Genomic DNA, 26,583 nt, shown 5'->3' with positions numbered 1-26,583 from the left:
GGCTTTGTCAGCTATGAGCTGTGGAAGTGCCAGCGCCATCCTGCCTTCTCTTGGAGGAGCTGGATGTGTCTCCAGCTGATTCCAGCTGCAGGTCAGCAAGGGGCAAGCTGGCTTTGACACCCAAAGCTCTGACCAAACCTTTGCCTAAAAGCATTGTTGTGCTCACTCTCACTTTTGGGATGCGAATATGTGTGGCTGATTTCCTGCCCTCCTATGTGCAGATCCTTCTCCAAATATTTCAGCTGTGTGCTGTGATCCAGGTGGATTCACAAGCTGGACAAGAGCAAGCTATATCCATCCTTGAATGGCAGACCTCATTACAAGAAGGAAATTGTTCTGGCAATCTAATGCATTGCACAGCACTGCAATGCTGCACTTCCAGCATCACATACAAGCCTCAGGTCATGGCTACCTCTGGTGGTTAAATATCCCATAGCAGTTGTGAGAAGAACAAATGGCATTAACCATATTTTCCAGCCAAATCTTGATGTAAATACCTCTCCCCCTCAGGCTCCCCTTGAAAGTTCTTTTCCCTTTTGAATGATTTCCTGTGTCTTAGACATCACACCTTTAACTTAGTACTGTTAAACATTGGCTGCATTTAATGCCAGAGGGAAGAGTTTCACGAGCAGATTCTATGATATCTGTATATATCAATTTCTAAGATAACTCAGGTTTCTTTAGATAGGTACCAGATATATACTCATTTCTTATCATCTGCTTTTCATGCTCACACATGTCAAGAGCCAGCAAGTGGAACTGCATCCAGGAAATCTATTCCCTTTTGTCATGCTGGAAGCAGACAATATTAGAAATATTGTTTAAAGACTTTTTCCTTTACCTTTCTTTTCTTTTTTTAGGCAAATTTGCCCATATTGCAGTGCCAAAAGATTCAAAACCAAGCTACAAAATTGTTCACATGTTTGGACATTTACCTGAAGAGCAGCTGTGTCCCAGCTGCAGGAGCCTGCAGTACCACTGTGTGGTTACTGAGACATGTCAGTAACCTCCCAGTAACCTCAGTCATCTGCAATTCAAGACTCAGGTTTCTATGTGCAAGCAGATTTATAATGATACAGGCATTTAAAACACTGACAACAGTTTAAAAATACCACAATAGCTGGACCTACCACACACTGGACTGTTACTGCTTTGAAATACAGAGAGATAAAACCACAGAGGATGGCAGTTTTACCAGACCAAGACCAGTGTGAAAGCTGTTAGCTATTAATAAAATATTTGTAAAATATCTGCTGTCCCAAGGAGGAGGTCCCAAAAAACGAGAGCACAGCTTTTGGCGATCCAGCTTTGTAGATCGCTGTAATGTAGATCTGGCAATGTCACTGCCAGACAAGAGCTCCTGATACCTGAAGGAAGGACCGGGTGTGCTGGTAAGGATCACAGCAAAACACCAGGAATGTGTGAGGTGAAATACCAAGAAGAAGGGCCAAGGGTTGAAGTGAGATGTGATGGCAGCAGCCATGCAAAACTTGGAGCAATGAGCATCTGCGCCCAACTGAGGGAGAGGGACCATGCCAGTGCTTGCCAGTGGCCTCAAATCCTGTGCTGGAAATAAATCTGAATTAATGCTGGAAGGGTTCCACCCTTGATCCTTGTGTCTTAGAGATTCCTGCATTCTAGCCAGGAGAGAAGCCTCTTTCATTGCTGGGACAGCACCAATGAGACTCTGTCACCTGCAGAGACCATTCAATGCTCAGAAAAGAGCCAAACAAAAAGCAAGGAAGCTGCTGTACACTCACAATAGCAAGTCCTACTCCATTTTCGACCTCTCCAGAACAGCTGGTTTGATGGAGGCACCACACTAAGGTACCAGCATCCCAGAGAGGGGGTGATGCTCAGACCCAACCATGACTCCCTGCTCCATCTGTGAGCTTCCTGCTTATCTTCCTTCTGTCTTGGATAGCTGGAAGAATGAGGCAAGTTAGTTTCCTCGACTCAAGCTGCTGGAGCTAGGCACTGATTTTTCAGCACATTGACATCTTATGTTGAAGCACCTGAGGTATCTCCATGTGTCCTCATTTGACACCTTTGTGCTACATTTCAGGCTGACAGACCATAAAAACACATCCAGCAGATGTGCTTTAACTGATGAAACGCCTTGCAACTGTGACAGCATTTGGCCACAAATTTGGAATCTCAATATTTTCCAGGCCCTGATACAGTGAATTTGCCATCCTGACCCCCTGATGATACACCATTGTTAGCTGTAGCCAGGGGGCAATGGAGAAGAGACTAGTGACTTTTTCTGCTCAGAATCCAGAACAGAGTTTAACTGATTTTTCTATCCAGGTAAGAATGGTATAGCCTGTAAGTAACTGTTTATTTCCTCCACAGAGAAAATGGTGAATGTGTAGACATGCTCTTTCAAGGGCTGTCAACTAATGTAGATATTAGGAGGTTTTAGAGAGGGTGATGTAAATGGAATAAAGGTGGTTTTGGCCTCTGGAGTAGCTATGATTATTGGCATAGTGATGGCAGAATGAACAAACAATGAAGACTGCACATCCACAAAGGGGAATAATGAGTCAAATAGCTTATACATATCCCCAAATTTCAGGGTAAAGACCCTGCACCAATGAAACACTAATGAAGGGCATCTTTTGGTTGAAATTTGCTGGCTGCAGAAAGCAATGGATTTTAGAACTCAGGATAGAAGCCATAAGTTTGAACCTGGGAGGAAAATCCTTAGCAACTGTTTCAGCAAAGCACAGTGTTAAGCAAGTAAGTACATTATAAGCATTGAAGAATGCATACAGTTAAGGAAAAAAACCCACCATGCCCTACTCTTCACGTTTCTCTCAGATCTCAAACAAAACCAAGTGTTTTTGCAGTTGTCCATAGACTGTCTGCTGTCGCTGCTGAGCCGCTAGCAGAGAAAAGACCCAGTTCTCAGTGGCAAGAAGGAAAAGCCCTTTATTGTTTTGATTTCATCATATATATAGAGTTTTCAAAAGTCACCCAGATTGGTCAGTCAGAAACCTCCCCCTAGGCCTGACTGGCCAGGCCTGCACTGTCCAGATCTTGGGACACTGTTTTCAATAACATCTAAACTTTATCTTTATTTATAAAACACAAAAGGAATTCTCATGGGAAAGACCTGTGCTAGCCACAGCCTGCAGCTGAGCTTTTTGTGAAAAATCAGAAAGTCCCAAAGAGGTGCACTTCTGCACCAGTATGTTGAGATGACTGCCTGATTAAGAGGCAGGCCCAGAGATGTAGGAGGGGAGAGCTTTCTCCCTGGCAGCTCATTCTGGGTGACTAGAGGCAGGGGCAGTTTGGGCTGTTGGGTTGATACTATGGGCTAGGTATGCAGGGGATGCCCTTGCATGCTCATCTGGAAGCAAAATGTGATAAAATCCAACCAAGCAGAGGAAAACTGTTCCAGATGGCAAGCTCTCCTCAAAAAAGCACTCACCTGTCAACCACATTAGGAAAAGGTGAGGGGACACACTTCCAAAAAGTTATGGGTAAAGGGCAGAAAAAAGGAAGAGAAAATCCAGAGGAATGCATTATGTTTCAAAGATCTGAGTGAAATCAGGTGGGATTTTTCCTGCTCTGGATCTGCAGCAGTGAGGAAAATTTAATCTCAGCTGGGGTCATGCCCTAGCAAACCTCCACTTTACAAGGCTGTACACACATTTCCCTTTACTATATGTGGCAGTTCCTTCTTGTACAGCTCTGGCCTCCCTTTCCAAGCACAAGGAGCAAAGACACCTCTGAGGTACACCATGGTGTGCCTCACTATCTGACCCAGAAGTGGGAATGCACAGAAGAGAGCATAGAGCTGAATCAAAAAGTGTGTCTCTTGACCCATGTGACAGTACACAGAGTAAGTAAAAAAAAAACAACCCACCCTTCTCATAGGAGAACAAGATCTACTCCTCACCACAGCACTAGGCAAAAATATAGAAATAAACAGTGAAGTGAAAATGTTCCCCCATTACCCAAAGAACAAGCCAGGGAATATTTCCATCCTAAACCATATGATGTGTTCTTTTAATTCCTTCCTGTTCTATACTTGAAATAAAAGACAGTTCTCCAAATCATCCCTTCTCCACCCCACTGGCTGTGGTTTCCACACACAATTATGACTGAACTCCACTCTATTTTATGAAAATCCTTGGTGAAATGCAGTTTGTCTCCCTGCTGCCCTAAGCATGTGGCCATTTGAGTTTTTGAAATAGCCATAACATAGTGCCATAACCTGGGAAATGTGGCACATCCATCCAAAACCTGCGCAAGTGCAAGCACAGAATTTCTAGCTCCAGAGCCAGCTCAGCTGGATCTGTGTGTATTCCATCACAAAGTTCACTAAAAGAGCTAAGAATCTAAAATTTATCAGTGCTTAACAAAATGAAGACTCCTTTTGTCGAAGACACAGCACAAAACCATAACATTTATTTGTGAGGAATCAAATTGTTTCCCAGTGAAACTGCTTGCACTCCTTTGGTCTGCTGGACCTATTCTAATTTAAGACTGAATTTCTTACTGTGGCACACAGGAGCTAAGCTCACTGTTGAAACAGATGCCTCTGTAGCTGTACAGTGTATGTTAAAGTGGTGCCATCTCTCTGGAGGTGCTAAAGCTCATTGCCAGAAATACTGTTAGCTATGCTGCCATCTGTGACAGTGCAGCCCTCGGCCAGTGAGCCCTACTTTTTCAATATGTTACAGGAAAACGTTTCTAAGATGTCAGACTCTCCCAGTATTCCTTTCCCTCGTTCCTGGGTTGCTATTTGAGATATTTTGAAAGAGATCCATGTTTTGCTTGCATAAGGCACTGCTGCCTCTCTGGAGAGGTGAACTGAAACCAAAGTCTGGTAGACTTGGTCCCCACCATTTGGAATATGGATTCCATTATCTCCCCAGTTTTCATACGTGCAAAGGGCATCATCAGTATCTTAAAGCTCTTCAAGGCTTGTAGCTCACAAGTGAAAACCACATAACATCATGTAATACTATTATAAACATATGAGGATCAGAATGACATCATAGCATCTGCTTTTCACTGGGATTTCATGATGTTATTTTTTTTTTTTTTTTGGCATTCCCACCATGGAAAATCAAAATGAAAATGGCACTTCAATATATTGTATTAAAAATATCCAGTTTCTCCTCCAGCTTCTCAGAGGATTTAATTTCTTCTCTTTCTTTTTATTTTCTGTGCATGGAAAAGTGTTCTAAAGCTTCTTTTATGTGATTTAATGCTGAGCATGATTCAATTCAGTGTTGTAACATGAGTTAATTAAACTAAACAAAGCCCACATTGTCAACACTTTCAACAGGAACAAAACTATTTTTTTTAATGCAATAAAAATTGCCAATTCATAATACTATTTCTATTCTGCTTACTGTAAATGAAATGAAGAAAGCAATCAAATAGACATAATAAACCTTAAATGCTATCATTGTTACAGTATTCCCTATTGTTATTTTCCTGTTTTCTTTCCTTTTGGCTTTTGTCTCTTACCCTTACCATCAAGTTTGATAACATGAAGTGACTGTGACAGCAAGCAAAATGTTTAAGCTGAAAAATTCTTTACATTTTCTACTTGTTTATTAGAAAAGCCCACAGAAAAAAAGAAATTATTTTTCCTTGCAAGGGATGAAAAATAATTAGAACTTAAAATTAATCTTGTGCCACCTATTCTTTACATATATTCAGGCTAGAACCTGATATATGGAGAGTAATGAAAAGAAACAGATTCCTTCTGAGGCAGGAAAATAGATATGACTTTTTTCTCCTCAGGAGACTGAAATCAATATCTGGAGCAGACTGCTGACAGTGTAATAACCACCCTGACTGCCAGTGCACAGTGCTGCACAGCATCCTCAGGGAAGCACCCTCAGGAAGCCCTGCAGGAGGTCTGCATCCCATTTCCTGCTCCATCCTGCACCATCAGAGAAGCCTCTTTGCTGATGGAAGAGCCTGGATGCCTCCTACTCCACACCTGCCAGAGCCCCCACACCACAAAAAAACCCACAGAGTAGGCCAAAGCACCCTACTCCTCTTCTGCAGGCTGTGATGGGTAAGCAGAGCAGAGAAGATGCAGGTGAGCCTCACCTGGCTACTTCCACAAGCCACAGGAATTACTTGATTGTCCTTTTGTGCCACAGCTATAGTGCCAGGAAGGCAAAGTGCTTCATATAGCCCTTGGACCACCACAGACTCAGCACAGTGGGCTGGCAAACATAATGTGGCCACAAAATCTCCTGAGCTGGCTGACACTGCAGCTGCAAAGTTCCCTGGAGTTTTGTGAAGTACAAGAAAAGAAATGCATGCAAAGTGAGGCTTCATGGGCAAGGCACCTTTTAGGATTTCCACTCACAATCTCTCTGCACACCTTCCACTAGTCCCATCTCCTGCTTTCCAACAGCCCACATCTCTGCATAGCTTAGAGCTTTAAATACCCATTTGCAGCGTTCTGCTTCCACAGCCTTTCCAGCATTTCTGCAAAAGGTCCAATGCTGCACTTTTTTTCTTTGCCAAACATCAATATCTGTCAGAATAACTTTTTAAAGATATATATTTTATATTTAGTGTCTGACTATGCTGTAACAGCCTCAAAATAATGGCATCTGATCTATTCAGTATGGGTTCTTATCAAACACCAAACATACTGTATCTGATTCAGGATATTTATTCCTCTCCTCTTTGAGCAACTGAATAAAAGAAGTTGGAGCTTTTATACTAGATCTTCAGAAGCCACAACACTCCAAAACATTATTTTCTTTCCAAACAAAGTGAAATTATCTATTTAAAAATTCTAAGGAAAACTTTTACCTTTTTTTTTTTTCCAAAATGTCTCATCTCTCTCTCCACTTGAAGAATTAAAGGAGTTTGGTTAAGCAATAAAATTGCCATGAATCAGTAATGAAAATGTCAGATTTGTCCAGAAAGACCTTTCTCAATAAGTCTTTCATTTCTCTATAGCCACAATGTCATTTTGGTATTTTTGACGTTGTTTGATAACAAAGTCATCAGTTTGACATTATTTATGACTGTACCAATGCATATAAAATCCTATAACTGCCTGAGACTCAAACTATAAAACATGAGAGCTCTTTTCTTCAGGTTTTGGAATATTTAATTCTCTCCAAGATTATGCCATAAAATTATCACTCCTGCTAAAGTAAAACAGACAAGTGATGAATGGACAAAATGTTGCCTGCAGTGTTACAGGTTACAGCTATTGGCTTAGCTAGAGCAGAACTTCCACGTGCTGCAAATTATGTTGTGGAATAAATGTGCTGAATAAATCTACAAATAAATGCTGAGTGTGTAGTCATTGCTTCATAACAGGACTATTTCCAAGGGTACATATAAAGGGACTGACAAAAGGTGTGTTAAAACTGTGTACACTTAGCTAGTCAGCAAAGAGGTCAGTGATCACCACTTACTCTGGTTTTTAATAAAGGGATTTCAGAATATTCCCATGTCATATAAGAAACATAGAATTTCATTATTCTTTTGTGAACCAGAAGGAGTGCATTATAGTAGTTAAAAAAAAATTAAAAAGCTATATTAGTTTGCCTTTTTTCTTCAGCTTCTCCCTTGTAATATATAACTTCAAGTTACAGGAGGGAAAAAAGGGAATAAATTGGCACATGTGATATTTTATTACTGATTTTGGAGAAAGCAACAGCAGGTTTTTATGAAATGCTTGATGCCTCACATTGTTATATTCTTCAGGGTAATCTGGCTTGGTTCTTACTGCTGGCAAAGATTTTGATTCTTCATTCCTCAGGGCTCCCAGTGTCCCTTGAACACACTAGGACCTGGGACTCCTTGGGAATACACACTGCAGTATGACCCTGGAGCTGTAAGGTGAAATGAGCTATGCAGAAAGCACCCTGCAAGCTCTAAAACCTCCCAAAACACAGAGATGAGCTGGCAGTAAAATGTGCACAATTAAAGCAGAAAATAACCGACGGTTTGTTAGAAGTTCACCTAAACTGAGACACATCACTAAAACGGCAAGAAACACACCATTTTTCCACAGAAAACCACATCACTGAAAAAATGCCCAGCACACTTCAAAGCTGCAACCAGTAACTGAGCAGAAATCCAGCTTCAGGTTGGAAAAGGGACTTTGTTCTTTGATGGTCCTTCAGTGGTTTACACAGTAAAGGGATGGCAGATGACTGCCAGAATCTAATGCTCCCAGTGAGAGAGAGAGAGAAAAAAGAGAGGCAGCTTCGTGCTACCCTTTGCTCTGTGATGAGTTTGAAAACACACACAAGAAAAATCCCACACAGAACAGAAACACCAGGTAGTTTGTATTTTACTAGTCACTACATTTGGCTGTGCATATAGATCCAGAATGGTCAAACCAACTTAAGATCCATGAATTTCTGTTTAAAAGATTAGCAGTCCTGTGTTAGTTTTTCTCCCACATGTTCTTAGACAAAAATATGGTTTTTCATCCTATGTCAAATGTACTGTGTGTGCTGCTGGAAAACTATTCAGCTGAATTACTTTAGGAGGTGGCACTTGGATTACATAAAATAATGTCACATACTAAATCTCTTTTTATGCCAGGTAATCTCTTTCCATTAAGAGGAGTCTCTCATTGGGATATATACCTTATTTTATCAGTCTGAACTTCAGCTGATTTTATTTTTTTTTTACTTCTTTTTGCCTAGACCCACTTCACTTAATGGCAAAATTTCAAAACCCATGTGGCAGAATTTGTGCCAACCAGAACAAGAAGCATCTAGTGAGATGAGCTACGAGGTTGCTTATACCCATAAGAACGAAACAAAGCAAGGGAAAGTCTTAATTTCCTTCTCTGCTCCTGCTCTGCAAGAGCACCCATTTATTTTCCCTGCTCCGAAGATGTATATTTGGAAGAAGCTGAACAGAATATTTCTGCTGTTATCCTGAACACAGACTAAACACATCTCTTATCATGGAACTTACCAAAAGATCACTTAAATTGATGACACTCCTCCTATGGACTTCAACAAGCTTTGGATCAGACAAATCCTGCACAGTACCAACACTTGAGCCCCCAGGTAGGAACAATTTCCAAAATATTTAGCAAGAACCTTTTACTTAGTCTTTGAAACTTAGTCTTTGAAAATCAAGGGCTGGAAAAGGAAAGGTGGCAAGAGCAACCCTTTTCTGACATTACCTGCTTTTCCTTAACATTGGATATTATAATAGCAAGTAGAACAGATGCTGAAATAGAATCTCTCTGCTGAGAACTAAATGGCAGTCCCTAGCTGTAGGGGATGATAAAACAGTAAAGAGGGGAAAATGTGCAAATAAAGAAGGTACATTTTGTCCAATTTACTTGAGATGATACATAAAATAAAACATAAATAATTTCTATTTGGAGGAGATTAACATAATGACATTGGTATTTGCAATCAGAGTGAGGCTGCATTGGATAACCTGGATTTGCAGCTGAAGTAGTGTGGTACCATTTACCCGAATTTAAATGTAAGAATTATATCAGTTCTCCCTTCATCATCATTAACACAGCACTAAACCAATACCATTAACACAAATGATAACAAGGAGGTGTGATTAGTCGCAACCCAGATAGGCAATTAAAATTAAAAAAAAAAAAAGGAAAATAAATATTGTTTAGCTGTGTATGAGCAAAGAGGTTCTATTAACCTGCCTTCACAGGGAAGAAAATTGTCAATATTGTTAACACAAGTTTGAAATTAAGTTGGTGTCAATGGTGCTGAGAAAAGAAGTTCATAATTAGGACAACACGGTTAGTATTGACCTAACTTTTCAATAAAAATCATGCCTGTGTTTTAATTTGGAACTGTAAAATTCATCCCTGGGCTCTACAAATGACCATATAATTAACTTGCAGTTACTTTACAATTAGAGAATTATTTGCATAGCACATTATTTTTTATATAACCATGTGTCCTTACAAATGGTGAGATGAATGCAGGGTTCTCAGAAGCATCCAATGCTTAAACTTCTTCATTTTCTTGCAAAAGCATTCCCAAGATTTTAAATACACAGAAAAAAAATTACTGCTTCAGAAGACTGCATTCTCTCTCCAAATATTGGTTTCTTCATTAGAATTACTCATTTTAGTTAATCTCTAGTTAAATCTCCATTAATGACCTCACAAATAACTATCATACCCATTTATTTTTAATACTCCAAATGATTCGAGCAAATGTGATCACGAGGATACTTAAAAGGACATAAATTGGTTGTATAATCAGCATTATGCACTTAAATGCAAAAAACCAAAAAACCAAAAATGAGAAGAGTGTTTAAACGTCACTTTTGAACCTGAGTGCACTTTTTTTTCATTTAGCTTCCTATGCAAATCCAAGTCCAATATATCAAAACAACACTCAAAGATAAGACAAAAAAGGGGTTTTTCTTCAGAGGAAAAGAAAAGCTTTTATTTGCTCTCTCCCTGTTTCCTCACAATAGGAAAGGATAACACGAGCACAGCAGCATTGTCTGCCTCCATTTGTTTTATAATAGGCTCACCTCCTTCTTCTTTTCCTTCTTCTTCCTTTTCCTCTGCACCAAGAATCAAAGGTGTCTCAACTTCTGTTGTGTCTTCTTGGTTCAACAGTGGCTCTGAATAAATTTGATAAAAAGATAAGGAGTAAGGCTTTTCAGAACAGACATAAAAGGATTAACATCCACTAGAGACCTTGCCATTAAAAACACTGGCAGAGGAAAAGGATCCTTTCCTCCAGGAGTTCAAATACAAAAGCTGTCCAAGGAAATCCAAGGGGCTCTAGTTCAGCACAAAGCCTAAAAGCTACTGAATGTTTTGGGATTTAACACCAAATCTCATGTGCCTACTGCAAGCATGGGTGTTCACTGGGAATCCCTGCAATCCCAGAGACACACCCAGTCCATGCCCCACTCCTGGAAGTGTTCAAGGCCAGGTTGGATGGGGCTTTGAGCAACCTGGGATAGTGGAAGGTGTCCCTGCCCATGGCAGGATTGTTGATGAAAGATGATCTCTGAAATCCCTTCAACACCAAACATTTTATAATTCCATGATTTTATGTTGGTGTTTTTGCTTGTTAATCTTGCTTTTTGCTTTCAAGACACATAGAGTACCATCTATTTCCATGCAGGAGCCTTGGGAATCTTCCCCAGTTTTTATCTTCTCATTTGCAGAAACATCCAGTTGTCCTGGTAATACAACAAACAGAAGATGCTATCAGGATGATCCTGCATGCAGGCAGTGCTAAATTCATCACAACAGAACATGAACCTCACACACAGCATGGCACTTCTCAGCCAAGCATTGCTTTTTGTTCTATTAAGTGAACAATTTCGGACACATTTTATATATGAAAATATCACTTAACAAGCTCTGAGCATTAAATTTGTTAAATAGCTGGTCAAAACTCACCCTGCAGCACTTAGAGCTTTTTCTTCTTTTGCAGCTCAGCCTTGACACAGTTCCTTATAAGAGCTGTTGTAAAGTGCTTGCACTTGACAGCAGGACCAGAAACACCCCACAGGCTTTCAGACCCACAACAGCACCACAGGAGGACAATGTAACAGTGCTGGGCACCCAGGAGCAGTATGGCTAAACCTATTTAGGTTTTCCCAGGAGCACCAGGCATTACTGCCCCACAACTCACTGACACATCACCTCTCCTAGCCTACAGCATTTCCTTAAGATGGCAGAGGTCAGGCTGAACCCCACTGGATGCTGACACTGGAAGAACTAAAGTTTCCCACTTGTTCATTATCTCTGTCTTAAAAATTTTTTATACAAAACGTTACCTTTGGCTTGGTCTTGTTCAGATGCCACAGGATGAACTGAATCACCCTCCTGTGTGCCTTTGGAGTCTTTCAGGGAATCTGAGGAAAAAGCAAATAAACAAATAAATCCTGAAGCAGTTTTCATGCTGGAAAAGTAGTTACTTGAGTCAGAGGTAGCCCTTAGGTGCCAGCTTCATATTTGGCATTTTGAGACTCTGACCGATTTTCTATCTGTTTAACTACAGTCTTGTGAACTACAGAAGTATACTCGTGGGTTTCAATTATTCAAACTGATTTCAGAATCCCTACCCCTATTGAGCAGTTTTTTGCCTGCAGTACAGACCTCAAACAAGGAGCTGGCTAGGAAGGAGGCATAAGAATAATCAGCAGCGCTACCAGGAGTTTTATTTCTAATGAATGGAGCAGCACAAATCTATGAGAAATAGTACAAACCACCTACTTGATAAATAAAGTGATTATAATTTATTTAGAATAACAGTTTTCCATGGCTGGATTTCCAGAAACTTGACAAACATTAAATCCCATAAACCCCTGTGAAAATCCTAGCCTCACATCACTTGATGACAGAACTCCCAAGGTTATTACTGAGGCTGAGAGTGCTTTTCTTTTTTGGGGCAGACCATCAAAATGAACTGCCCAAAATGATACTCTGAACCAGTGGCACAGTAAGACTTAAATAATACGGTAGAAAGTCCAATTGCTGTGCTATCTGGGATCTTCATAAATACAGGACATTATTTTGTTGTGTGAAACAGCATTTTCTGGCAAGTCACTTAGTTTTTGCATGGGAATGGAGAAATGCATAATGCATAACTCCACAGCATTCAGGTAATACAGCAACACAGACATTTGATTTAGTTTTGCTCATCCTCATCACACAGAGATTTCCCTGGATAAAGAGCTCTCTTTGAGCCTTGTTAAAAACCAGTGCTGATCTAACTGGACAGTTTGCAAACTACAGGGATAACTTCACTCTGGGTCATAACAGCAGCAACAGATCATCAGTATTTGTGTTTCCATGTCAGATGCTTCCTAAAATGCTGCTCGATGGGCAAAGTAAGTGATGGTGTTAAAAGATCTACAGCATGTGATAATAAGTTACCTTATGATAGTCTTTTTATGGCTTAACTTCTGGAAGGTCCCTCTCTACAATATAGCTGAGCAAATCTTACAATATACCCAAGGATGCCTCTGGAAAACTCTGTTCCTGAAACTGTCCAAAAATAATCTCTGATGGATAAGTGAGAAAGCTGGGTTGTTAACATCTGATCCAAAGGTAATAATCTGTAGGAAAGGTATGTGCTGAAAATGTGTGGCTTTAATTAACTGCAAATAGTCCCACATGGCAAATATTTAATTACCTGCACAGTTCCTTACTTCTTTTGTGGCATGACAATAAGTTTAAAAAATGCAAGTTTGAAAGTAGAATAACTCACTGATGTACAATTTGCTAAACTTGCTGCACTTTTTTTTTGCCCTACTATGAACTTAAGATGCTACTCTCTCTTCTCAGGTGGACCAGTGCACCAGTCTTTCAGACTAGGATGCCATATTGTACAGTGAGGTTCAAAGGATTACGCTTATCAGCCTGATTTGGAACAAAAGTAAATTAGAATTTTATCAAATTCCAAGTTTAATCAAAATCCCGTCGAAGGATCTCTTGGTATAAACCTGAATAAAACAAAAACTTTATAGGGAATTTTTCAAGCAAACTTAAAACATATTGAAAGAACTTCTGGCTTTGCTGAAGTTTTTGGGATTTCAGCTTCAGGGATTTCAGACAAGCCAAGATTTGTACTACCTGCAACTCCATACCCTAAATTAATAATATTTTTCTCTGTATGATATAGCTGCATGCTTGGAAAAGGAAGTGCACTGGCAAAGCTGGAATCAGAAGTGCTCTGCCTTGAGTACTGTGATGCCAGGGCCCAAACACAGCCCTTCAAGCAGCCAAAAGTGATGATAAGTGTGATATCACCTGCTTTGGGAGGGGGAGGCACAAGCAGTTCTGCCCCATCACTCCCTTAGAGCTCTCTTATCCCACACCTACTGCACAATACTTCATGCTCCCAAACCTGTGTCTTTAATCCCAGTTCCCAGGTGCCACCTTTTCTTCCAGAACGAGGAATGGCTCTGATTTCATGCACAAATCAACCTGCAGCATCAGAGGCACAATTTCGTGCTGTGGTCAGGGATAACAAATGGATTTCAAGAAGTCTTGTGCTTGGCTGAGGTATTTGCTCTATCATGCTGCTGGTTGTTGTGGAGCTTCACAGAGCAAGGGGTGTTGTCACTATTCCCACCTACTGGCACAGCTGGCAGACTGTGCCATAGGCTTTATTCTTAAGGAATTGTAATTTTGCGTTAAAGTTCCATTTTTTCATAAACAGTTGTCCTTGTGCTCTGGGGTTTGAGAAAGCAATTGAAATGCACTGAATTCCAAATCATCCCAGGCAATATGCAATGATAATTTTTCAGAAGATGTTTTTCCCAAAGCATGTCTCTGAAAATAACAGATGATGGAGGGAAGTTACTGCCTAGCTGTAACACTCTGGCACTCTTATTCCAGCAGCAGGATCCTGTCTTAATTGGTGTTACCATGCAGATTCTGAGTTCTAAAATCCTTAAGGTCAAGACCATGTCAAAGGTTCCTTCTTTTCAAATGTAAATATTGAAGACAAATGGCCCAAGGACATATTTACTTTTAGGATTAACAAGACTAAAATAAAGCAAAGGAATAAACCTAGATTTATGAAGCAAAACTGTGCCATGCAAAAGTGAAAATGCAAAACCAAAGGCAGTGATCAATAAAAATGCTGATGAGACACAACTTTCTGTGTGCAAATTTTCAGTAGGAAAGTGGTATTCCTCAGACTCAGCTGATCCTCTGTGTTCACTCAGCCCTTTGGAGCCTTGTGCAACTGTGCATAAACCCAGTATTATAGTCCTATATGATTCCAGGGTCTACAAGAGCTCTGGCCACCCCTAAAGCCTTTGCTCACCTCTTATTCAGGTGATCTTTTAAAATGGCAAAAAGCAATGTTAGTCTGCTCCTAACACAGCTAATGATCTGTTAAGTCATATCAGAGAACCCAAGCCAGGGTGTTTTTTTACAGCACAATATTGCTTATTTTGATAACATACACACTGGGCACTATTTACTTTGAGTAACTACAAATTGGGACTCTAAAGGTAAACACTTCTCCAGTCAGGACTGAAAAATAATCTGTGTTTCTGATACCACACTGGAGCACACTTCCTAACATCACACTTGAATGAACCAAACATGATATTTAATTGCATAAATAAGCCAAAGACAGGCCACATTTATCTACTGCACAGCAGGAGCTGAAGTGCTCATTGAAGTCTGAGCATCCCTTAGTTCTCCCAAAACTCCTTCTTGCTGGCTGGAGTGGCAGTGTCCATGTCAGGAGTGCTTGTCTCTGCACCACCCCATTTTATTGAAACAAGTGTGACTGCATGCTTGAACCCACCTGGGGTTTAGCCCCAGTCTTTAACAACCTGTGAACAAAATACTTAGGCTTTAAATAAACTGATCAGAATACTCCCCAAGTATATTCACTGCTCCAGTATATCAACGGTATGCTGGGAATTCAATTTCTCCAAGAAAAGCATGTATCTTGCAGTAAACTATCAATCCTATCCTTCCTGCCAATAATCAGACACTATTTTGTCCAAATCCTGCATAAATCCCCATGCTTTTCCATGCCATTCATTTTTCCTTTTGACTGTATAAGGCAACGCTGCTCAAACAAAATTTTGCAAAAGCTAAGGAGGAGGGGAAATGGTAAGAACTGAATGTTAAGTGGTTTTAATGATCTTTTAAAATTCACTTCCCCAGCTACTCTCTGTATGGCTTATTTACTGAGTAGTTTCTAATGTGCAAAACACCTGGGTCCTGTACACAGTACAGATAAATCACCATGTTTTAGGGAGCTGAAAGAAGATTAAAGAGGGAAAAAGTTGGTCATTAGGAAAGAAACAGGTTCAGTGCATTTTATTTTTTTTGAGCATGATAGTGTGATAAATGACTGGAATACTTCCAGAGGGAAAGAAATCAAGCAGACATCTAAAATTACAGGTAATGGTGTGCACGGAGGCTGCCACACGATTAGGGTATTCTTTCACCTCATAAACCGAGGAAAATGTGTTAAAATGAAGTACTATAAAATGGTGATTTACGAGAAGTTAGGGAGAGATTCTTGAGCTTTGACATTAAAATGTTATTTTTATATCCACCGAGATTTCATTTGAAAGTGTCTTTGTAAAAGATTGGATTTATTTGAGCCCAAGTTTAAACGGCTTGGTAAACCAGACCTTTTAAGATGCAACAACTCATAGAGATATTTTACCAAGTTTTCAGGTAACAGAGCAAGCAGCTCATCTCTACAGGTGGGCTCCACCAGACACTTCTCCCACCCATTTGTGTTTCAAGCTGACAGAAGGGCATCACCTTTGTCCTCACCTTCTGTGCACCTGAGAAATTCCAGGTACAGCTGGTATAAAAACTGTGGGCATCCTTCTGCTGCCATAAGGGGCAGGGCTCTGGGAAAGGAAAAGGCTGAGAAAAAAACTGACTGCCTTGGTTAGAAGCTGTCCAGGAGAAAGAACTGGAGGGAGGAGATTAAAGGAGCAGCATGTCACACCAGACTGATGGGAGTGCAGCTGGATGGCTCCAGGTTAGCTAATATTTAAAAATAAGGAGGATTTAAATAAAGCAGCTAAGCAGATTAGTGTTCCCTGTTGCAGATGCCACTACTGGTGAAGGATAGAGCAGAAATATCTCCTGAGTAGTTCAGGGGCTGCACCCCATCTGGATCACAACTTAGGTCAGATGAAATGTGAAGAAGAAGTGAATAACCCACATGATGAACAGCTCGAAGTGAACCTTGTGGAAGTTGTAAAGAGAATGAGTGGCTGGTTGGATGGTGGTGCTGATGTCTCTTGTTAAAAGAACCCAAACCCCACAAACCAGCTTGTGTTAGCCAGTTTGCTTCCAGAGGAATCCTTCTAACCAAGGGACAGAAAAATGTTATCACTGTAGTAGGCATGCAGAGCCACAGCTATGGCTGAGGGTGTTGAAAATCTTCCATTAAAACAGGTTCTTTTCCACTTACCTATAATTGAAATTTTTCAGGCCGAAATTTTAGGTCTAATCATAGCCCAAGGGTGAAGTAAAAACATTTCATTGGTAGCTGCTGAGTGCTCAGCACTTCTAAAAATCAGGTCATTCATTTAGATGTCTTAATATATACCTAAGAGCTGATTTTAAACACCTCTTTCTGAACATATTGGCCTTTCAGTCAATCTTTTTCACCCACTTACCAATGACTAATTTATGTCAATTTGCACAGCTCCCCTGCATTTGAAATGCTCTATCTTTCAGTTTATCCCTTCTCAATCATTCATGTCTTTAGGACATCAAGATTTTTCCACAGTGAGAGCTACAGCTGGCCAAAAAGGAATTTATACCCATTACATTTTACAGGCAGGATACTTACAGGCCTCTGCATTGCCCAAAGAGAATTTTTAGGGCTAACCACTAGCCAAATCATAGAGCTAATTCTGTTTCTGAAGACACAAGTCCTCCAGCCAACTGAATCTGACCCCATTTCAGAGAATGCAGAAAAATAGTGACTTGCTTTCAGTGGCACTCCCACAGGAGCCCAGAGTTTGGTGAACACCTGGAAATAATTAATCACGACTTTATTTTTAAAATTAATTAGTCTGTGATTTAATTTAGTTGACCTTCAAACATAAACTCAGTTCTTATTAAGTGCTAATGAATTATAATCAATGTATTGTGCACCGAAACTTTGCATAGTAGGGAGTTTTGCTTCACCTGTACGAAATCCATTCCTTTTTTGCATTTTCCTGCCAGAAAGTCTGATAATTAAAGTGGGTTAAGAAGTAATTGGTAGAAGAGGCATGAGATGAAGATGCAGAACACTCTCTGTCACACAAACACATGTGCAGGCATACATATGTGTGTATATTCTCCCTTTCACAGAAAATACTCCCAGGTTCAATCCCATCTATACATACTGTACAGTCAATTTAAAATGAGTTTGTAGGCCTGTATCTGCTGCATAAAGCTGAATGACTTCAGTCACTCTGTTCTGCCCTTACACTTGATAGGAAGAAGGATCTCTTCCTAGTTTTTAAGGGTAAAATTGCAGCAGTTCTTTGCGGGCAGTGGGAAGAGAAACTTGGCACAGACTGGAATAAGAGGTTACAGTGTTACATCAGTGTTACATCAAAAATCCTGCTATTCTTGAAATATCACTGTTCTCCCCTTTTTTTTTTTCCTGTAGGGAGATGAACATTCAAAAAATTCAGTTTTCTCAAAGGCCATGTGCAAACTGGATCTGTGTGGACTTTTTTTCCTGGACAGTACCTCTTCTATGGTAACAGAAGAGATATACTTTTACATTAATTTGAGATCTGTAATCTCACAGGAGGTTTTCATTTTAATCAGAGCATCTCAAAACCTAATTCCTGCACTGTCCCACACTCTTTTAACAAAAATCCCTTTCATCCTCCCCCTTTTCTTTAAAAAAAAACCATAAAAGGGAAGCACAACAAAAATACTAGATCTTCACGGTAGCAGAGATGGATATGCTCTGTTTTGAGTATCACCACATTTTAGAGCAATAAATAACTGTGTCAAGGTGTTGGCTATATTCTAATCCCAGAAATATGAGGGGGAAAAAAAAGCACAAAAACTTCTAGTCAACCCTAATTGGACTCAAAATACTTGTTTTGGTGCACTCACAAGTGAGCTGACATTTAAAAGATTTTTACTTTCATAGCAGGAAACCTCCCATTCTGAGTGGTTTAAACTATGCATTTAGGGAATATGCAGCTAGACTTGTTTGCCACAAATCTTCCACAGTAATTAGGTGGAAAGACTGGGAAAACATAATTTCTCTAAATGCTTGATGTCCTGTTCATTTGGTTGAAGATAAACTACAGAAATGAGTATGTTCCAGAACCTAGAGGTTTTAGCCATGTTAACTCAGTGGGCAAACAATTTGAAGGTTGGAATTTATTTTGGGAGCAGCAGGTGTTTGCAGAAATGCCAGGATTTTGTAGAAGTGCCATTGCCCAAGAAGTAGCATGTTCTTTGTAACATTAATATTAATTTAAAAAAACTTCAAAATCTAAAATCATAGAATCATTAAAGAATCATGGAGTGATTTGGGTTGGAAGGGATTTTGAAGATAATTTCATTTCAACTCCCCAGCAGGGACACCTTCCACTGTCCCAGGTTGCTGAAAGCCCTGTCCAACCTGGCCTTGAACACTTCTGGGGATGGGGCAGCCACAGCTTCTCTGGGCAACCTCTGCCAATGCCTCAGCACCCTCACAGTAAAAACCTGCAAAGCTGAAAATCTACCCATGAAAATAAGGATTAAAACCATGGCCTGGTGCATGATGGCCTCACTGTTCAAAATTCTTGTTTCCTTTAAAAAGCTAGCAAGCAAATCCAAACCCACCTTTTTTTTTGGTGGTTTTTTTTTTTGTTTGTTTGTTTTTTTAACTTGTACAGTTTTGCAAACAAAACCCATGAGAGTCTGTCTCACTCCTTTCTCCCTACCAGATGCTTTCCATCTTACTTCTGAGGAGAGGTGGGACATCAAAGAGATAATGCACTTTGGCTCTCTCAGGGCACTACCTCTTCCATCAGCCTCTCAAAAGAAGAGGGGAAAACACTAGATATACTATTAATGCATTGCATGAAACGTGAGACTTAACCCACAAAGATGATTTCTTACCAGAGAAGAGATTACTAATAAAACAGCATAATAACCTGGAGGGTTTACACCCTGAGCAGCATATCACAAGACAGTCAACTTCTTAGTTGGGAACAAGCACTCAAAGCAACACCAATTTCCTGGTGTCTTCAGCTGACTGCAGGCAGAAAAGGAAAACCCAACCCCAAAGCCTCACTGTGACCCTCACCCTGTGAAACACACAAACATCCTATCTAATGGGGAATCTTCAATATACAGAATACATAAACAGGCAAATTGTCATCAAAACAAAACAAGTTAATGCCAGGCAATCACCAACCAGGCTGGGATTGAATCTGTCAGTAGTTTTGCTTTCCACTAGCCTTGCCACAACTTCAGGTTGTGATGTATCAAAAAGCAAAAGCCAGTGCTGCAGCAGAGGTTTGTGGGCTATTTTTCGCTTTGCAGGGTCAATCAATCAGTTAAAAGAGCACTGAAATCAATCTGCACAAGGCTTTGAACTCATAATTAGGTAAGTATTATCTCCAGCACGTGGCTTTGGAAGAAAGGGGCAGTGTCTCACACCCCATCACATCACACTTATCTAGAAAAATGAGAAGAGAGTCAAGTAGCAATGCTGAATTAAACATTAAATCTTTTAAAATAAATAAGTTAATGGATGTTAATAATTATGTTATCTCATTAAAATGCAGAAAAATTGTCAATTAATCTTCCTTGAAGGTTATGCTGATGGATTGTGTTTATTATAGATAGCATAACTCCTGTTTTGGATTACCAGTAGTGAACATTTTGTGTATCACCCAGATGTTTTCCTGACATACTCCCACAAAAATGCTAAAAAATGTAGACCAGCACAAGCAATTAATAAGCATGATTACCACAGGAATATAAAAAAAAAGTACAGCTGGGCACTGGTTCCTATTTGCTGGTAAACCAACAACTCCACAGGAAAAATCTCAGCTTGAAACATTTAAATTAGATCATCTCTCTTGTTTCCTAAACTCCCTGTCATTTGGCCCTGTGACACCTTTAAATATTTATCACAAACTAAATGATCTGAGTGCCCAGCACAGTCTGCACAAGATAAACATTACTTTCTGCCTCTCCATGATGACTTCATCTCCTCCTGTCTCCTCCTGATGTGTTTATAGCTATTGTGTTTTTCTTTTCCCACATCAGGAGAGCACTAAGCAGGGAGCAGATATTGCAGAGATAGATGTGCACATTTAACTGGGTCTGTGAGTCACCCCAGTGAGCCCAAGCTTTGGGCTTATTTTGGATATGTCAGATAAGATATTTGAGTATTGACTCCTCAACAAGGGGACTTAGAAATTCAAGGCATCTCTCCTACCAGCTAACAGTTGGTGCCAAGGATTTCATTACAAAGGTTTTCGTAAATGAAAATCCATCCAAGCATTTACGTATTTCCGTATTTTGGCAATTTCCACACAAAGGAAAAAAATTGTTTCATGCAATGTCCTCTTGGGATATTTCAAAACACAATTTCCAATAGGTACCTTTATTTTCACTCAGCTCAGTGTCTTCTGATGGTAGGCTGGCTACAGCTGAAGGTTTTGTTTCATCTGTAAGGACAAAGGAAATGAAAGAGAAATTATTCATTAAATAGAAAACTGATGAACCACTTCACTGAAAAAGAAGTGTTGCACCTTACTGAGACAAGATATTAGACCTGAATTTCATTTACTGGGCTTCCACCCATTCATTGGCTATTACTGGTCTGATTGTCTTTCAAGATGCAAACTAACATTCCAATACAGCCAGATCAAGTCTGTATTTCAATTTCTCATAATACAGAGAGAGTAACAGCTACTGGTTTAATGGGTAGGCTGGTGTTCTATTTGCTCTGAGGCTCCTTTGATTCATTTAATCCACGTATTTGGAGAAAAAAACAATTAAGTCATTCCTAACTTGAGTCGTGTCCATGGATCCCATTGGAATCCAAATGATTAGGTAAGTGCAAATGCTTTCCTGAAAATAGAAGCTTTCATGAATCAGGCCTGAAATTAGCAAGTACCTAAAAATCTGTGGCCTGGAGTTTTTTAATGGTAGAGCACACAGGTATTGTAGTTAATAGATAAAACTGGTACCCAAACTTGATAAAATGTTTTAACTTTCACTGTTGCTTTTTCACTGTGGCTTTTTCTTGCTAATTTTTATAGTTCTAAAATCTTTATAAGCTTTTGTTTTCAAAGACTTTCTAAGTCTTTCAAAGAATTTCTAGACTTTCATTTATTTCAAAAGACTTGTCTCTGATGATTCTGACAATTTTTTTCACTTATCTTGTACTTTTAACTAGATTGAAACAAGAGCCCTGTTGTTTTTCCATGTGTTAACTGTGAGGCTCATTGATGGCAGACTGGAGGCCAGACTTTAAAAAAAACAACCCCACAGTTGAAAATTTCCAGTCTTTTCAGACTATTACTGCTTTTTCCACTGCTATAGTTTTCTTTATAATATATACTTTTCTCTATAATATCATGGTATTTTTCAGTATAATGAGAATATACAAATTATGCAATGGACTAGGTAAGAATAGAGCATCCATTTTTTGTCCTGTATTTTCTTTCACAATATGTAAGTATATGTTTTGTCCCACACAGAGGAAGTTTATGCCTTTTTGGTTTCAATAATACAAATAAGAACTTCAACACTCGATGGAATTGCTCCTAACAGCAACACTCACAGTGTTTAGAAATGTAGCTATTTAGCTATCTTTAGGCATGTACCTAAATTGTGTTCCTAAAGTATGACACTTTCTAGATCTGGCACCTCAAATGTCTGGATCTTTTCTTTGACACTCTCCATGAGAATAATGAAACGTGACTACCAACACGAAATAGCAAAAGAATGTACATCACAGCTCTGATAAACCAGCTCTGACAGCTCGTTTTGCAACAAGTCATAACAACAGTTTTGGGAAAAGCACAGTGTGTCTAAAACACCTACAGTAGCAAAGCAGTAGTTCCAAGAGATAAATACTCCTTCATTCTCTTGGGGAAGAAAGAGTATTTTATTCAATCAAACTGAAAAAACACACGCCATCAGAGGGGCTAGCACTGACAGGCACAGTGGGCTGTGTTGGGCATCTGCAGAGGATATAACCAGATTTCACAGGAACCTCTGCACTGGAGCCAGGAGCTCCAGCCAGTATTAGCCCTTAGGTGAGCTAGCAATCAAGCAGTACTTGGTACAGTTAAAAGCTCAAAATTGCTTGGAAAAAAAACATGTCCCAGTCTAGTCTGAGATTCCAAACAGAATCTCAGTTCACCCAGAATAACTCATTTTTCTCCCTGCCCGCCTTTGCCTGTTTAAAATACAGCTAGCATGAAAGTGAAAAACCCAGGGAAGGAAACGTGGCTGCCCTCCAGCACTCACAAAATACCACTGTGCACTTATCTTGGGGAGGATAAATTGTGCTGAGGTCCATGGGAATCTATTTTATTCAGCAATACTATGTGCCTCTGGCTTCACCTCCCACTGCCTGCCCTGCGCGAGGACATACAGAAGAGGTGATAAAAAGGACATGAAACACAGAAGGACTTCAAGCACCTGCAGACAGTATCAGATGCTAACACTCAGTTACAGAAGAGTGAGCTGTGGAGGGCAGGGAGGAAAGCTGCCCTTCCACCTACACAGTGGCCAATGCACAGGGTGAAAAGGAGGACACTCATCCTACAGATTTCTCATTACCACAATGCAGGAAGCAAATCAGGTAAGTCAGGAATCCAGGCCTTCTAAATGTATGTGCTGTGTTTGCTGACTGGCCACCTTCAGCTCAATTTCTCCACATTGAATTTTGATTAAAAAGAAAATTCCAAAGGAAACTATTTCATTCTGTCTGGTTTAAATATGTTTATGGAACATTCTGCACTACAATGAGAAAAAAAACTCCAGCCAAATGAGAAAAGCAACCATAAAGAGAAAAAAAAGGAAGAGCTTTTGTGAGCACACAGTGACACTGCATTCCAACATACTGAACTCACTATCATTTATAAACATGTCAATTGTAAAACCCATTGTTTGTGAACTCTGCCATTCACTCACAGCATATGCAATGTTTTTCTCTATGGATTTAAATCTTCATAACCGCCGAGTCTTGTGCACACAATTTTTTAAAACTTGAAAATACCCTTTAAAATCATCAGGAATTGAGTTTTCATCAGAAGGAGCCTACTGCCTGCTTCCTCCTTCCCCAAATTTCTTTTCCCTCATTTCTATTCTATGCAGAGGGGAAAAAAATTATTTCTTCCTTGTGAGAGGATTAGCTAGATTAGGCACCTTAAAGGGAGAACACAGAGCTGGTGAGCTGGAGAGGGGTCTGCATTCCTGCACTGCTACACATTCATCTCTAATGAATGAAGATTCAGTCTCTAATTGGAGAATTGCTCAAGACCTGAGCTAATCTGGTGAAAATGTACAAACACTGCCCTTACAACAGCACTGACTAAGGTTATTGCTCACCAAGGTGGATAAAACCTTTAAGGAGCTGGGCACAAACCTGCTTCTTGGCTCTGGGTCTTGCTTTCATCAGTGTTTTGCTTATCCACTGTGCCATTACCACCTATGGAGAAAAACACATAAAAATTATTTATAATGCATCTTTTTATTGGTAACAGGAGCAGTGCAATATTAATTGGAACCAATTTAGCACAAACTGCTAACTTACAGTGAAGTGCTATGATAAAAAAGGAGAGGTGTAAAGGTAAGCTGAAAAAACCTGCCAACAGGACCAGCTCCATTTAAACCAGTCATGTTTTTATATCTCAAGATGAGGATTATAAATTTTATCTCAATAGGCTCACTGGAAATGATGATATGAAATAAAGGGATGTTTCCCTAAACACTGTCTGCAATAAATGAAACTGTTGCTTGAACTTCTACGTATTTTATAAAGAGTTATTTTCCTAGGATTATTTTCCTCCAGTAACACTTCAACAGAATCCTTGAAGTGGCTGTGTTTCTGACCTGCAGAACTTACTTCAATACACGTGGAAGGTAAGAATCAACTGAATTGAATTTTAAAGCAAAAGCCACAATGCCACTTAACAAAAAGTATAAAAAAGCATCACAAATGAAGAGAGCAGCTCCTTCTTCCTCTTTTACCTAGCAAACCAAAGTAAGACTGCTAGGACTGAATGAATTTTCCCCCTTTTCACATTCACATTCATTCCCAATTTTCTCCACTACTTCATATTCATTATCCATTTTCTACCCTCCAGCTCCCTTTCCGAAGGCAGGTACCAAACAGCGAATAACCACTGAGAACAGGCAATGCCCTGGAAAATGTCTATGCATTTCTTATACTTTGCTTGCCCTGATTAGAAATATATCAGGGATTCTCTATTTTCAGGGATGGAAAAGGCTCTTTTAGCTTCATAATACCACGAGAGGCTGCCATGCTGCATGCAGGATTGGATGCCATGGCCATGCTCCCTTCTTTGCAGCACCACAAGAACAGCTGAGTACCAGCCTTGATGAGGTGTTTGAAAAGCTGACTGCTGAGCATATACTTTGGGAGAAAGGAAATTCATTCCCAGGTCTGAAAATGGCTTGGTAATGACACACTTTTTTTTTTTTGCTGTGATCTTCGTTGGCTCCTGGGTTTTCTGATTACAGCCTCTCTAAAGCAACACAGCTAAAGCTCCTCGAGTCAGCCTCCTTGCTTTTACTGAACACGTGGAACCTGGTGAAGGGACCAGCAGTAGTCCAAATGTGATTAGGTGGATGGAAGGCAAACAGAGAGAGCATGTGTTTTCCACAGGCAGATGTACATCTGGTGGCACTCTGCATCCGGCTGGTACTTCAAGGCTGAGGTATGATGCTTTCCCTCTTTCCAGCAGGCAATTCTTCCAGGCATCCAGCAGATGGGACTAGTGGAGAATTATTTCCGAGGCTGGCCCTGTACAGAGCTGCTCTCAGGAGGAGAGGAGATGGAGCAGGAGCTTGACACCTCTCACCTGGGAGAAGAGAGGTGGGCAGGGTGCAGCTGAGAGCCACCAGCAGGGACTTGGGCTCCCTGCCCTCCTTGTACGAATTCTAACCTTAATGGATGACTTGCTCTAGTGATTTCTTAGCAGATTAGTGAGCTCTAACCTGTAAAAAATGGCATTATATGGATGACCACAACGGCGTGACAAAACCTGCAGGGTTTTTCTTTCCGTGACTTAAAATCAAAAGATACTGTTTTCAAAGTCACCATTCTGTCTGTCCACACACAACAGGAAGACCACATGCAAAATAGAAAGTTAGCTACACTAGAGAATAAACTTTCCTCTCCCCCACCCCTTTTCCCTTAAAACACAGGCTTGGCACCATCAAGCTATGCAGCAAGCAATACATAAATAAAGACAATCCTGCAACACAGCAGTGCAGCAGCACTGGAAAAATCTCACCATTAGGTCAGACCCAAAGAGATTATTGCATCACCGTGAAACGAGCTGAGCCAAAGCTTCAAGGGTTTCATTATGGTGAAGTGCAACGTGTTTCAGTCTATGCAGAAAGACTGTACATCCAGAAAAAGCAGGTCACGCAAAATGGTAACTACCAATATATCACTGAAAATCATTTTGGCTATTACCTTACTGCATTCACAATTTAAAGCTCCATTTCCACATGATACTTGTTTCTACATCCATTAGTAGGAGTTGAACCATGCCTTATTTGATTAAAACCAGGTATTTTGAAGGTTCATTCATGTTTATTGCCAAGGAAATATGTCTCTTGCTTAAGTCACTTTGAGAAAACTTAAACTGTGAAAGTTTAAAAGATCATCTGGTTCAGCAGATTATCAGATAAACCACATTTTATCAATCCTAAATGTATTATTTCACTGGACAGTCACTGTTCAGAACTGGTCTAATAGAACAATAATTACAGGATTCTCAACATGTTTTCACTTCATTGTGTTCCTTTAGAACTAAAAATGTAAAAGACTTAAAGCAGAAACTTCACGTCTTGTACTCTGAGCCAACAGACTGATTAGATCATGACCTGAAAATTCATCTCCATCAGTGTGCTGA

General features: G+C 40.0%; 1 protein-coding gene across 6 annotated transcripts in view; it reads right to left on the bottom strand.

Moving 5' to 3' along the window:
• Positions 1–26,583, bottom strand: part of MACROD2 (mono-ADP ribosylhydrolase 2) — an 824,802-nt gene that overhangs the window by 24,591 nt on the left and 773,628 nt on the right. For all 6 annotated transcript variants that reach the window (XM_085054069.1, XM_085054070.1, XM_085054073.1 and 3 more), the window contains exons 12-16: positions 24,063–24,125; positions 21,061–21,126; positions 11,767–11,844; positions 11,089–11,163; positions 10,501–10,593 (exon numbers count right to left, since the gene is read on the bottom strand). In XM_085054069.1, the coding sequence (XP_084910195.1) occupies positions 10,501–10,593; positions 11,089–11,163; positions 11,767–11,844; positions 21,061–21,126; positions 24,063–24,125 (375 nt within the window). The remainder of the gene's footprint in view (positions 1–10,500; positions 10,594–11,088; positions 11,164–11,766; positions 11,845–21,060; positions 21,127–24,062; positions 24,126–26,583) is intronic.

This window comes from Lichenostomus cassidix, chromosome 3 (genome assembly GCF_008360975.1).
Source record: "Lichenostomus cassidix isolate B80296 chromosome 3, HeHo_3.0, whole genome shotgun sequence".
NCBI classification, from domain to species: domain Eukaryota; kingdom Metazoa; phylum Chordata; class Aves; order Passeriformes; family Meliphagidae; genus Lichenostomus; species Lichenostomus cassidix.
This window is presented reverse-complemented; position numbering and strand designations above follow the sequence as displayed.